Source organism: Lagenorhynchus albirostris, chromosome 5 (genome assembly GCF_949774975.1).
Source record: "Lagenorhynchus albirostris chromosome 5, mLagAlb1.1, whole genome shotgun sequence".
Classification (NCBI taxonomy): domain Eukaryota; kingdom Metazoa; phylum Chordata; class Mammalia; order Artiodactyla; family Delphinidae; genus Lagenorhynchus; species Lagenorhynchus albirostris.
Genome location: NC_083099.1, coordinates 77,695,610 through 77,710,154, shown reverse-complemented (window position 1 = coordinate 77,710,154; position 14,545 = coordinate 77,695,610). Strand labels below are relative to the sequence as shown.

The 14,545-nt window shown below is 42.3% G+C and overlaps 1 protein-coding gene across 3 annotated transcripts in view; it reads right to left on the bottom strand.

Moving 5' to 3' along the window:
- Positions 1-252: 252 nt before the first annotated feature.
- Positions 253-14,545, bottom strand: part of PARP9 (poly(ADP-ribose) polymerase family member 9) — a 32,384-nt gene continuing 18,091 nt past the window's right edge. For 2 of the 3 annotated variants that reach the window (XM_060150482.1, XM_060150481.1), the window contains exons 8-11: positions 12,787-13,152; positions 9,051-9,187; positions 8,262-8,436; positions 253-667 (exon numbers count right to left, since the gene is read on the bottom strand). In XM_060150482.1, coding sequence (XP_060006465.1) covers positions 297-667; positions 8,262-8,436; positions 9,051-9,187; positions 12,787-13,152 — 1,049 coding nt within the window. In that variant the 3' untranslated portion in view covers positions 253-296. The remainder of the gene's footprint in view (positions 668-8,261; positions 8,437-9,050; positions 9,188-12,786; positions 13,153-14,545) is intronic. The other variant, XM_060150483.1, reaches the window with a different exon arrangement.

Genomic DNA, 14,545 nt, shown 5'->3' with positions numbered 1-14,545 from the left:
ACACTATCATCATTTTACAAAATATAAGGATTGGATTATATACTGGAAAATCTCTTCACTACATGTAAAACATTTTTGCTATGGTATTTTGCCTATGGTAAAGAAGATAAAAGGACAACTTGAAGGAGAGGGAGAGGTCCTAAGAGTGTTTTAGTTGTTATCTACCCACCCCAACCCCAAGAGAGGAAGACAAAGATGAAGGCGCTAAGATGATAGTTTATTTGACATATTCAAACCACTCTTTGAGTGGTTTCCTCCAAAGGAAGGTCATACCTGTTGTTAAAATGATGTGGAGGTTAATCAACAGAGCTGCCACTTGAGAGTTTCCTCCAAGGCTGCTGTGGAGACAGCATCATTTGTCCTGAGTAATCCTGTACATGACTTTGGGTGCAAGTCCACAAATACTGGGGCACAGCCTGTGTGTCACTAAAAACGACAAAGGTTTCAGGGCTGGAAACATTGTCAACCACACTGTCATGGCAGTCTACGGCTCCAGGATGCAATGGTGGGGGAACAATATTTAACTGATGACCCTTGCAGAAGGAGCCTGTGAGTACTTCAGCCTCAAACACATAGATCAGCTTATCTGTGGCGGATGTTTTCTTGATCTGGTGTGCTATGTTTTTGAGGTTCTTGGTGAAGTATATTCCAGCTCCATATTTTGGGTCTGATAAGAGAAAAAAAAGTAAAGATTATTATGATCTGACAAATCACATTGCCTATTTGGGTACTAAAATGTATTCACTCCCTAGTCCTCCAAATAATCACCACTTCCTGCTCTCAAGTCCCTGTGTCTGTAGCAAAGACACCCAAAGTTGTTCACTTGTGGCAAATTAACACTAATATCACGAAAATAATGATAGCTTACATCTTAATATACCATTAGAGTTTATAGAGGAGTCTATGATTTACAAAGCATTTTTACATTGATTATCTTCAATTAATACGTGATTTGGGTAGGGTCTCCATATAGCATGAAAAATCTGAGGTTCAGTGAGAGTATGACTTAAGTCAACTTACCAGCCGAGCAGCTAATAAAGACAGCATAATGTAGGGAAGGTTCTGTTTCTATTAGAACATGGCCTGACTTCTACAAGCTACAAATAAGGATATGTCTAGAACTCTTGAGAATAGAGCTAGTGAAAAAAGCATGTAAGAAAGGCAAAAAAAGGTTCTTCCAAATTCATGGACAGCATTACACGAAAAATATGTCAAAATAAGGGGAATGCTGAGCATATGAAGTAACGTTAGTGTGCATGCTACATTGTTCAGGAGGAGACACTCTGGATTTTGGGGACACAGACATCTGGTTACTAGAGGGATATTCTCTACTGTGGGGCAGGGATAGGTGTGGTAATACCAACCTCAAATAGGAGGCAAAGATGAGACTTGGTTCCTCATCTACTGGCGCTTAGTCTAGGGATTTTTCCCTGTTCCAAAAGCTAATCCAAATAGATGAATCTCTAACTGAGGGATGTCAGTATTGACCAGACAGATGGAAGGAGCATTTGGAGGGTTCTAGCAGCTTCCCTGGTGTCCCTGAAATCACTCCATATAATCATTCACCTGCCCCATTAGTTCTGGCCCTTGAGACACACCCCAGTGAGGAACAGAAACCTCTCTAGATCTGAGGCTTGAAGTCACTTTACTGGGTATGAGCAAGTGTCCTGGGCCTGGACACAATGCAGGGCGCTAAAACTCTGCCCGTCTGTTAGACAGCATGGCTGAATATTAGAGAAAGAAAAGGTGTGTCCAGCTCCCTGAACCTCAGCCACAGTTGGAGGCCGACCCCGTCACATCCCAACCCCTCAGCCTGACTTCAGACCAAGCCCTGAGGCAGTTACTGAATGAACCCTGTCACAGAAAGACTCCTAAGGCTGGACTGAGCCTAGAACAGTCTGGGCTCTGGTCCATGTTCTCCCCTCCCTACACCCCAGCCCACAGTGGCCTGTAACCTGGGAACTCTGCATCCATACACATAGACAGGTCCTGGTTTCAGGGTGGCATCAGTGGGGCCACGGACACTGAGAATGGCTATCAGGCTTGGGGCCAGTCCCAGAGCAGGTCAGTGGGGTGCAGGGAACCACTGAGAAGCAGCATGAAGGCTGGGGCCAACAGAAATAGGCAGTGATCACCCAGAGCATGAGCCTGGCAAAATAGCCCACAGAGAATTTCTACACGCTTTTGATCTAGGTCCATGCTCACCAGGTAGTTTTCCATTCATCAGGCATCCTTAATACTGTGGTACAAGGAGGATGTGCCCTATTCCAACCACTGGAATATATGCCACACTGATATATATGCTTGTCATCTGTCTTCTCTTCTCTGGAATATTAAGAACTCTCAGGAAGCTGAGGGCCAAACTCTGGTCCTCAAGGTAATAATCCCTGCTTAATGCCCTCTCTACCCCTATTAGAGGGGGAAAAAAATGAAAACTTCTTTAAAGCCATATTCTCTCTCCCTCCTTCCCTTCCATTCTTCCCTCTCTCTTTCTTTACATTTACTTGGGACATAACCAAACACTGTTTCAGGTTCTAGAGCAGCACTGAACAATAGAAGTGTAATGGAGGGCTTCCCTGGTGGCGCAGTGGTTGAGAGTCTGCCTGCCGATGCAGGGGACACGGGTTTGTGCCCCGGTCCAGGAGGATCCCACATGCCGTGGAGCGGCTGGGCCTGTGAGCCATGGCTGAGCCTGCGCGTCCGGAGCCTGTGCTCCGCAAGGGGAGAGGTCACAACAGTGAGAGACCCGCGTATCGCAAAAAAAAAAAAAAAAGAAATGTAATGGAAGCCACATATGTAATTTTAAATTTTCTAGTCGCTGCATTAAAAAAGGTAAAATTAATAATACATTTTTAACCTATTATATCTAAAATGTTATCATTTCAACATGTAATCAATATAAAAATTACTGAGATATCTTACATTCTTTTCTTTGGCAGTGGTCTTTAAAATCCAGTCTGTATTTGATACTTACAGCACATCTCAATTCAGATTAACCACATTTTAAGTGCTCAATATCCACATGTGGCCAGTGGCTACCACGATGGACTTGAGCTTCAAAAGTGGCTAAGACATGTTCACAAAGAGAACTCCCCACATGTAAACAGATAAAATACAGTACAATTTTATGTGGCAAGAAAATATTTTGAGATAAAATTCAAAGATTTCTTTTTTGGGGGTTTCTTCTTGCTCCTCGTTCCTCTACCCATTGAGTTCTTGCTACTTATCACCTCAGAGGCAAAAAGAATAAAATTTAGAACAAACTCAATTGAATATACATATATATGATATATACATGTATGTATACATAAACGACAAAATTATTTTTAATCAAGCAGAGAATATAGTCACAAAAGTCTGGCTTTCAGAGTTAGGTTTTCTGAGAGAGAAAAAGGAGTTTTTTTGAACCAAAAGGCTAAAAGCCTGAAGGATTTAGAGCATGGAGTTTATACCATATATGAGAGAGGAAAGAATACAAGATATTCTAAAGCAGTTTTCTTACTTCAAGATAAAAGTTTTGGGCTTCCCTGGTGGCGCAGTGGTTAAGAATCCGCCTGCCAATGCAGGGGACACGGGTTCGAGCCCTGGTCTGGGAAGATCCCACATTCTGTGGAGCAACTAAGACTGTGCACCACAACTACTGAGCCTGTGCTCCAGAGCCCGCGAGCCACAACTACTGAGCCCACGTGACACAGCTACTGAAGCCTGCACGCCTAGAACCCATGCTCCACAACAAGAGAAGCCACCGCAATGAGAAGCCTGCGCGCCACAACAAAGAGTAGCCCCTGCTCGCTGCAACTAGAGAAAGCCTGCACGCAGCAACAAAGACCCAACTCAGCCAAAACTAAATAAATAAATAAGTTAATTTAAAAAAGAAAGATAAAAGTTTTTCCTTCTACCTGGTAGTAAGAGAAGAATCAGAGAGGACATGACTAGAACTCTTGGGGACTCTGAGAACTTGCTCACTTTACTGCCTCACTCCCTTGAAAGAGCCCTGGGAGCCAAGATGGAGCAGAATAATAGAAATCTCAGAGAAACGAGGGGGACTTCCACAGCAGAAAGGACCATTGCCTGACCCCGCTGAGTGCAGCCCCTCACCCAGCCTGGCACTTGAGTGGAAAGTAGCAATGGCTGGGAAGATGTCCAGAACAGGTGAGGACAGCCCCCCACAAGAGCCCGCATTTCAGCTTGGAGGATGAGCACACTCAGAAGCTTCCTGTGCTGCAGGAGGCGCACAGACCTGGCCGGGAAACGATTTCCCCCGGCATGAAAAACAGAGCAGCCTGTGTAGACACTACTTAAGAGCAAAGGGCATTGGAAATTTAAGTCTGGGAAGGTGCTAATGACCAAAGCCCAGGGTGGCTTACCTACCAGAGGACACTGGGGGCAGAGGACAGATGGGGGGCCATAAGCTAGACCACCCTCCCCACAATGCCTGCCCACCATCTAGAGCAATCTCAAGGATATTAGGAGAAGAAAGGGCAAAGCCTTGCAGGAACTGAGTTTAAACACCAAATGGGGACTTCCCTGGTGGTCCAGCAGCTAAGACTCCGGGCTCCCAATGCAGGGGGCCTGGGTTCAATCCCTGGTCAGGGAACTAGATCCCACATGCCACAACTAAGAGTTCGCATGCTGCAACTAAAAGATCCCACATGCCGCAACTAAGACCGGATGCAGATAAATAAATATTTTTAAAAAACCAACCCAAATGGACTAAGAAAACTCTGAAAATGACTGAGTTCATCCTGAACTGTCAAGATAGAGTTTTCCATATCTGTGGACGTGGGCGCATGAAAGCTAAAGTTCAGTTATAGAACCATAAAGAAAACAAGTCCCACACCTGAGATGTGTGGAACTGTAAATTTTTGTACTTGTTAGATTTACAGATGTTACAAAGCAATGAAGGAAGTACAGGAGCACACAGGGAAGCAACTTGCTGGGCCTGCAGGAGCTGCAGAAGGTGTCAAACAGGAGATGCCATTTGGACTATATCTTGAAGAAGGAAGAGGAGTTCGCAGGACTAGAAAGGGTGAGGACAGAAGGCATTCCACATGGAAAGGCACAGAGGCATGAAAGCATACAGCACGTATTTAGGAAGCTCTAAGAAGTTCACAGCTAGTGTGTTGAGGAATATAGTAAGCGATAAGCTGGTGAAATAACGTGGGTCCAAGGCCTTAAATGCTCTGCTAAGGAGTTTGGGTTTTTTACCTTGTAGGCAACTAAAAATGTAGATGTTAAGCGGGCGTGTAATTTTTTAGCATGCTAATTCTGGTAGCAGAGTAAAGGACAGGTCAGATGGTTTTGAGGCAAGGAAAGGACCAGGTAATGGTCTAGGCTTAGGGGAAGATGAACTAAAGCAGTAGGAACAGAGAGGTAAGTCTGGCTGAGAATTTTATTGAGAATCACTAGAACTGCATGACTGCCTCAATATGAGAGTGAGAGAAAGGAAGGAATGGAGGATGATAAAGTTTCCAGCCTAGGAGACCTGGTAGATGGATGGGGGTATTAGCCAGTTTAGGGAGTATGGGGGGTGGGGTGGGGGGAGCCCCTTTCTTAAGGAAAAGTATGGCCAAGAAAAGCGTTCAGTTTGAGGTGGCTATGGGACATCTAGGTAGAGATGTCCAACAGACAGAAATATGGGCCTGCGGGTCCGGAGAAACGTAGGGGGTTAGAGTTACAAATTTGCAAGTCATCACCATAGAGGTAGGAGTTGAAGTCATGGGAATAGGTATAATCACGCAGGGGGACATTGTAGAGGAAAAAGAGTGAAGGTTCCTTCAGAACTCCAGAAAATACCAATATTTAAAAAAAGGACAACAGATGGACTCACTAGATTATAAATTATAAGGGCAGGAACTCTATTTTGTTTCACCGTTGTATCCCTCCCACCTAGCAAAGGGCCTGACTCTTAGAATGGTTTTCAATAAATACTTATGGAATGAATGAATGAATCCAATAAAGAAACTGCAAGCAGGCACATTCTTGCTGCATTCATCCAAGTCTTACAAGCAAGAGATGAATTCAGAATAGAACTGGCTAGAATGCAAGAAAGATAGAAAAAAATAAATAAAGCTTTGTTAATAGAAGCCCCCTCTACCAGCACATGGCATCTAAGTTTACTGAGAGTCCCATAATTTGGAACCATGCAGGTGTGAAAAAGCCAGGAGCCTTTACACTCCAAATGAAAACTAGGTTAAAAAAAATGAGTTTGCTCAGTGGTGACAAAACTGATGTCTCCAGGGTTTCTCAGGCACGTTCAGTTAAACGTTCTCACCAGACACATTGGCACAGGTCACATTATGAGTATTATCTCCCCACTGAGTCTGAATTGCCTGAATTCCCTCAAGACAGTAGCTGCTAAGCTAATGGCTAGGGAAGTGGGCGGAGCACAGAGCCAGTAGGTAAAAGACCAGAATCTTGAGGCTTAAAGACTAGATGGAGACAAGATATTTGGCTGGGTTAAAAAGACACAAACTTGACCAGAAACAAACAGGCCTCATGCTGCTTAGTTTTTAAAGGAATCGTATGGTTGAAAAAAACTACAAGTCCAGCTATCAGTAGCCTGGGAGCATTCTAGATCCCTAGGGCAATCCATAGACCCCTGGTAGGCAGTTCACCTAGAAATGACCAAGGGCGGCAATACGTAAGGAAGATTTTTCCCAGAGTGCAAAACAAAGGTCTTACTCCACTCCCAGAATAGAATACTATACCGGTCCAGCAGCACGTGGTTAGTGGTATAGACCAGTGACTTGTGTGTTTTCCTTTCTCCCCTTTCGAACTGGGAGTTCTTATTGCGGTTTTCCTGCTCCCTCGCATATCATTGTGTAATGAATGTATTAGGAAAATTACCTTGCCTTTAAGCTTTAAGAAAGTACTGTCTGGACTTGAGGCTGATGATAAGCTAAGATGAGACTTTGTGACAGTCTTCCTTGGGAGGATGGTGTGTGTCTTAGCTACTTGGGGAAGAAACATGTGCACAGATGTTGGGTAGGCAATTAGCAGTGTCTACCACAGAACTGAAAAGAGGGCACTCGCTGGATTTGAAAAATATGAGGATTGTGATGTTCTTAGAGTAGTTTAAGTCGAAATAGGAGGGGCAGGGGTGGAGTGCAGAGATGCCAGTTACAATGGGTTTAGGAGCAAATGGAAGTCGTGAATTTTTAAGATTTTGCCAGTGAAAGGATCATACTGATCATCGCTTTCCTGGTTACGCTCCAAGACTTCTTGGTGGGGATTCATTTATCAATTTTTACCCCCAGGTGAAAAATTGTTCAGGTCCAATTTTTACCCTGGGTATTGCTTATGTTTTCTCTGGGGCAAAGAGATCATTTCCAGACCCTTTGCTTTCCAGAAATCAAGCCTTGGAGTAGGCTCTGCAGCAAGGATCATGCTATGTATTTGAAAGGTGAAGATCAAAAGCGACATATTTAATGGACCAGGCAAAATCAAGCTGCCTCGCTAGTATCCTCCATGATGATTACTAAACTTCTTAGCTTCTTATGGAGAGATTTAAAAGAGAAAATATAGCAGTAAAGTATGAAATATTTTTGTACAGCTGAGACATAGAAGCTACTACACGTAGAACCCCCATAACTAAGGTGATGCCTAATTCATTCGCTGGCAGCTACTGGAAATGAAGAGGATGGAAGAGAAAAGACCAGGGCTTCCCTGGTGGCGCAGTGGTTGAGAGTCCGCCTGCCGATGCAGGGGATGTGGGTTTGTGCCCCGGTCTGGGAAGATCCCACATGCCGCGGAGCGGCTGGGCCCTTGAGCCATGGTCGCTGAGCCTGCGCGTCCGGAGCCTGTGCTCCGCAACGGGAGAGGCCACAACAGTGAGAGGCCCACGTACCGCAAAAAAAAAAAAAAAAGAGAAAGGACCAACTTTATTATATTCAGGAAAATGCTCTTTTAATTAAGGGAGGAAGATTGTTTGGTAGTGTTGATAATAATTTCGTTGAGATAAGAAAAAAAAAAAGCTCCAGGGTGCTCTCTGCAGATAGGACACAAACACAGAAAGGGGAAAAACAGTGAACTGTAGCTCTTACTGCAAACACTTTCATCAACATAAAAGCCACCAGCCACAGTATACGTGAAGGAAAAATTTTAAATGTGACCCTTTCCAAATAACTTTACCACTAAATCCCAGCTGTAAATGACCCCCTTACCAAAGCAACAAATGCTGTTAGTGGTGAGTCATCTGCTGAAGTCTGCTCACCAATTCCCGCATAGAGTAACCCCGATTATGAGGGACTGACACCTACCGCAGGGCATGGAGTACATTCTGTGAAAGCCGACTCTGCATACCATTTTGCAGAACTGGTGTGGGACTTGCTGAAACAACCTGTGGCTCACAGGTTTCCCATGGGTTCTCTCTTCCATCATTTTCTTCCTTCTTTGGAAGGCAGCCATGAGAAGTGCATTGTCTACCTTCTCCACCTACAGCCCAAGGAAATGAAAAACTGAAAAAGAAACTGGAGGACTGCTACTTAAATTGCCTGCTACTCTGCTTCAAAAATAAAGGCACTTATGTGCATATTACTTTGCATGTGATTTGCTTTTCATATAAAGTTGCTAAGAGTCTCTCCTGGCCCCAGCCCTCTCCTATTTTGACTTCTATCTCTTCAAAATTCCCTGTCCCTACTTCGATAAAAATTCCCTGAGCAATCACTATGTGATAGCTGGTAATGAAATGGTCAACTGCAGACACAGTCTTTGCCCTGTTAAAGCTCATAGTTTAGTGAGAGCTAAAAATAGGTAAATAATTATAAGTGTGATAAATGCTATTGCGTTTCTTTTATTTTGCTTCAAGACAGGCAGATAGCTTATCTCTGAGTCTTGGTCTATGCTTCCGTACATCCTGACATCATTTCTACCACTTGATTCCAATTATACCTCTCATACCTGCCCATCCCTGCCCTCCTTTCAGACTAATTCCTAGGATTCCAGGTCATTGAGCAGCTAGCTTAGAGACATTAGCAGGGGAGTTCTTCTTTTGGCTGTAGAACCAAGTGAGAGCAGATAAGTCAAATTCTTCCCTTAATTAAGTATACCTTTATAACCCACAAACCACAGTCTTCAAACTGTTTCTTTTGATCCTGAATTTCTCGAGTTGAAATCTTCAGGCATTTCAAAAATGCATTTTCCATCATTGGATTCTGGTTTTCTGGTTGCTGATCAGTCTGCTGCCCTAAAAATGAGTAACGTAAAACTTTGTCTCAGTGCTCTGTGAGAGGGAAAGGTTTGTAAGGAAATTAAATGAGGGAATTCCCTGGCGGTCCAGTGGTTAGGACTCAGTGCTTTCACTGCCGGGGCCTGGGTTCGATCCCTGGTCGCGGAACTAAGATCCTGCAAGCCATGCCACGTGGCCAAATAAGTAAATAAATAAATAAACAGAAATTAAATGAAACAAATTATAAAAACTTGGAGGACTATATAAGCAGTTTAACTTGTATGCCTCATATGTTTAGGACATGCAAGGACAGCTATAATACCATGAGAAGTCATAGGATAAAATAGGGGGTTAATAAATTTGTCCTCAGGACTTCCTTGGTGGTCCAGTGGTTAAGACTCCACACTTCCACTGCAGGGGGCTCAGGTTTGATCCCTGGTCCAGGAAGTTCCAGATGCCGCGGGGTGCGGGCAAATAAATAAATAAATTAAATAATCGAGCTCAAGAAAAAAGTTACATCCCATGGGAGGCAGAATCTCCCACAGAATAAATAAATAAATAAATAAATTTGTCCTCAGATGATTTGGATTATGAAGCTGAGGGGATAAGAGAAAAAAGAGCATTAATATATACTCCCCCCATCAATGCTGTAATGATGATATATAGTTGTATTGCTAATAGGAAATGTTTGTATTTCTAGCCAGGATGCCAATCAACAAAAAACATAAGCATAAGAAAATGTTAAGGGGTGATGGAAAATGGTATGACATTTATGTAATACTTCAAAGTTTTCGAAACAGTTTTGTATCTCTACCTCATTTGGGTATTACAAACCACCACTGAAATAATTAACACAGTTTTACAAATAGGGAAATTGAAACTCAGAGAAGTTAAGTGACTTGCTCAATATCACAAAGCTAATAAGTACAGATCCAAGATTATAAACCTGGCTTTCACCAGTGCTTTCTGTAAGGGGCAAGGCAGAATATTTAGTATATATGTTATTCATAGGCCACCCAACCAAGAAGAACAAAATTTGGAGATTAATAGTTTGTGGTGTCATGTCTTTCCTCCCTTCCTTCCTTTTCCCTCTTTTTCTTCCTTCTTTCCTTCCTTAACTTCTTTCCTACTTTACATTCAAGGGACAACCTTTTATTGCCCAAAGGAGCTCCTTACTGGACTAAATACACAGATGGACATACGAAAACACCAAAAAAGGCTTCTTTTCTTTCAGTTTACTTTCCATTTGACTTAAGACCAAGTATACTAAAATGACCTAATCCCTAGCACATTATCTAATTGAGTGGGCTCAATTTAACCACAAAAAGCAGATGATAAATTCAGAGAAACTTATAGAGGGCCAAGCTGTAAATCCAGAAAGCAGGAAAGCAGGAGGAACATAACTCCATAGCAGAGGAACACCAAAGCCAAGACATTTCAAAGAGACTGTAAATTAAATCTGGAGAGCAATAGCTCACATTTATAAAGTATAGTATTAGAGTTCAGTTCTCTTGAGTTCAGCAAACATTTACTGAGCTCCTATTACATGCCAGGCACTGAGCTGGGCACCGGAAACTCAAAGATCCACGAAGTCCTGCCATCAGAAACACTCACCAGGAAGGATTAAAAGAGAACCATAAAAGAGGAGCATATGCCTAACTTCTATTATTTAAAACATACTGTTCTGGTGGATAGCTGATGCTCCCTGTAGTGATAACTCATTTGAAAATTACCCATTTTGGGTTTGCCCAGTGCCCGCGTACCGCAAAAAAAAAAAAAAAAAAAAAAAAAAATCTAACTGGGGAAACTGAGAGGTTTCCCTCTCAGGTTTCCCTCTCAGAACAGGAAGGTGAAAGTGCTCTGGAAACAACTAGGTGAGGCACCTAACCCAGACTTGGGAGGTAAGGGGAAAGCTTCTCAGGGGATGTGTCACAAATGGAGAAGTGAAGAATAGGTAGGAGTTAGTAAGGCAAAGAAAGAAGCTTTCAAGAAATCAGACCATAGCTGGGCCTAGGTTATGCAAGACTTTATAAATCACATGAAAGTATTCAGAGTTTTTCTTGAAACAAATGGAGAGCCTTGAATGATTTTAAGCAAAGACAAGGTCAGACTTGTATTTTAGAAAGATCACTGGTTGTAACATGGAGAGTGACTTTAGTGCAAAAATTCAGATGTAAAACTTCAGAGAACGTCTTATTTTCACCATGTGTTTGTAAAAATAGTTCAGGCAGATATGGTCGAAGTGAGTGGGAGTTTGCAATAAATGTTGTATCCATAGTCCACAGAAAACCCAATGTCAAAAAACATGGACAAAAATAATACTTAAGAATGAGACCCAAGATTATGATTTCTACTTAGCTCTTAAAACATAGTGAATGTGCGTGTTTAAACTGACATTGACACTTCTCAAGAGAACAAGGTAGAAAATAACACTGATGTCCTGTAATGCTTGTGGCATTACTTTAACTGCATTTGTAAAGTTGGCCCATTCTCCTAGCTGTTGGCAATTTAGTCATGTTAAGTCCCTTGCTCTGCTGCAAGGTGGCATTTTTTGGCAGTTGATGACTAAGCATATTATTCTACAGCAGCGTTTCAGAGGTTCATAGAGACTCACCCCCTCTTAATCAGGTTAAGATCTACATTAACAAAATGAATAATTTTTTTTTTTTTTTTTGCGGTATGCGGCCCTCTCACTGTTGTGGCCTCTCCCGTTGCGGAGCACAGGCTCCGGACGCGCAGGCTCGGCGGCCATGGTTCACGGGCCCAGCCGCTCTGCGGCATGTGGGATCTTCCCGGACCGGGGCACGAACCCGCATCCCCTGCATCGGCAGGCGGACTCTCAACCACTGCGCCACCAGGGAAGCCCCCCAGTTAGATTTTGAGTGGGAACAATGTTCATCTTATCACTGTATCCCAAGCACCTGGCACAATGCTTCACATAACACGGATGCAATACACATTAGTTGAATAAATGAAAGAAATAAGGCTCAATTTCCCAAGACAGTATTTTCAATGGTATGATCTCTCAATTAGCTCTAGGGCTAAGTTAAAAGGATCTCTCCAGACCCAAATTCCCACAGTCATCCCAATGGGTTTTGCCCCATTGAATGAGTGATACTTGAGTGGACCTCACAGTACCAATGAAATTTACTCTGGTGGGAAGGCTCAAAGTAATTTTAGGGCTCCTAACGCTGTCAGCAATAAATAATTGCAATAAAACTCTATTAAAGAAATGAATTAAGTAAGTGGAATGTGTCTGCATTTGAATGCTCCATCTGCAGAATTAAGGATGTATTTTTTTTCCCTAGAGCCTGGTCTTGGGTTATCCTGGGCTTTCCTCATAATTGCCTCTTAGGCAATCCATGTCATCATCAGTAAACCCAATCGTGTGTGTGTGTGTGTGTGTGTGTGTGTGTGTGTGTGTGTGTTCATTTACTAATAATTAACCCTGCTGGTAGAAAGAGCCAAAAAACGGTTATAAAAGTTATGGCCTAACAGACCCAGCATGGTTTGCTCTCTCTCCTCTTCCATTCTATCTCTCACTCACTTACACACGTGCACGCTCACGCCCAAAAGTTGGAAGGGCTGACTTTCCAACTTAATTGAAAGTTACTCACCTGACAAGCTCCAAAGGATGCACTCCTTTTTTCTTGCCATTTCCTCTTGAACTTCACACAGCATTAGTTCAATGTTCATAACTGCCTTAAAGAGGTCAGCCTGGGCTCCTTTAATCTCTAACTGTGCTTTTCCCGAGCTGATCATCTCTGAGATAGAGACACATGAGGTTTTCTGAAGCTCAGACAAATAGTCATGTTTCTTTTTCCCGAGGTAGAGGATATGCATATCCTCAATGATGTGGTAGTCCTGGAGGGTCAGTATCCTCTGGATCCACGCTTGGGCCTCATCTATCTTTTCCTGATCGGATCCCATCAGATTGAGGACAGGAAATCTATTTTCTCTCTTCTCTCTGGTCCCCTGGGGGACTGAAAACACTATCATAAGCAACCACAGAAGGCAGGTGGGTTTTAAACCAGTACAGAACAAAACACCATAGCCACTGTTTGCCCTGAGCATCCTTAGCAGTAGCAGCCTCAATTAAGTACCTATCTCTGAGAGCTTTGCTGGGTACAAAGAAAATCTAAATGTATAGTTTACAGTCTCCTTGGGGACACAGAGTTTAGCTTATCATGTCTTGCCCCTGCTGTGTTGCATTTGTCAATTTACAGATGAGTTCACCTTGTAATCTCATCCTGGATGCTAACCAACTATTATTTCTTGCTGAATGGGATTTTCCGTAAACTCTTGTTACCACCAGGTTTAAAATCAAATATCTCTGAAAGCCATAGATAAAGCCAATTTTTGAAAAATTGGAAATTATCATAGTATAATGAAACAAAGAAATACCCATAATTTCACTACCTGGGATTCCTTTTTATGTCTTATCTGTATATGACAGGACATTTTGCACCTCCACAACCAACAATGGAATATTATAGCAATGAAAAGGAGTGAACTTTAACTATACGGATAAATCTCAGAAACATACTTTGAGGGGAAAAAGTAAGTTGAACACTTAATATTTCTAGGCATTATTCTAAGTGCTTTACATGTATTATTTTATTCAATTCTCACAATCCTATGAAATACATACTATTAGTAGGACCCATATTACAAATGAGGAAACTGATTCAGAAAGTTACTAAGTAACATGCCCATAGTAATAGGACTTGTAAGTGGTGGCCAGGGAGCTGGTAGGTGTGTGGGCAACCTGACTCCAGTGCTCATACAATTCTGCTTCCCAGTGAGTGATCTCAGGACAGTAGTGGTCATTAGCATCTTTTCCCCTGATATAGCAGTTGGGTGGTACCAGGAGCTATGAAAAAGTACCAGGACATACCTAAAAGTAGGAGGGGGAGAATGGCCTCCCTCTGGTAACAATAAAAGCCAAAGTTTTAGACAACAGTAAAAAGTGACAGAGATTCTTATATTGATGACATACTTTTTAAAAAAACGCTTGTTCTGCCTGGGAGCTTATATTATTTTTAGGAGAAAATAAAAACAATGCATGGTGATATTTCATTTATCCATCATTATCAGGAAAGAAGAGTTGTTCTTCTAGGTAACTAAATTATTGAAATCACTCAAGGAGTCTCTTCTAGCACCAAAACATAATTCACTTTAACTATTTATTAGCTAAATACTTATAATAGAAACATACTTCCCTGCCTTCCTAAATAGTTTAACTTTTCCTTAATAATCTGAGATCATCATCATTAATCATTATTAATGTCTGTTACTGTCCTGTACTATAATTCCTTTATCGATGTCCTCAAAAATTACTGAAGTAAATGGCAACGCCTGGCCCCATTTTTCAGA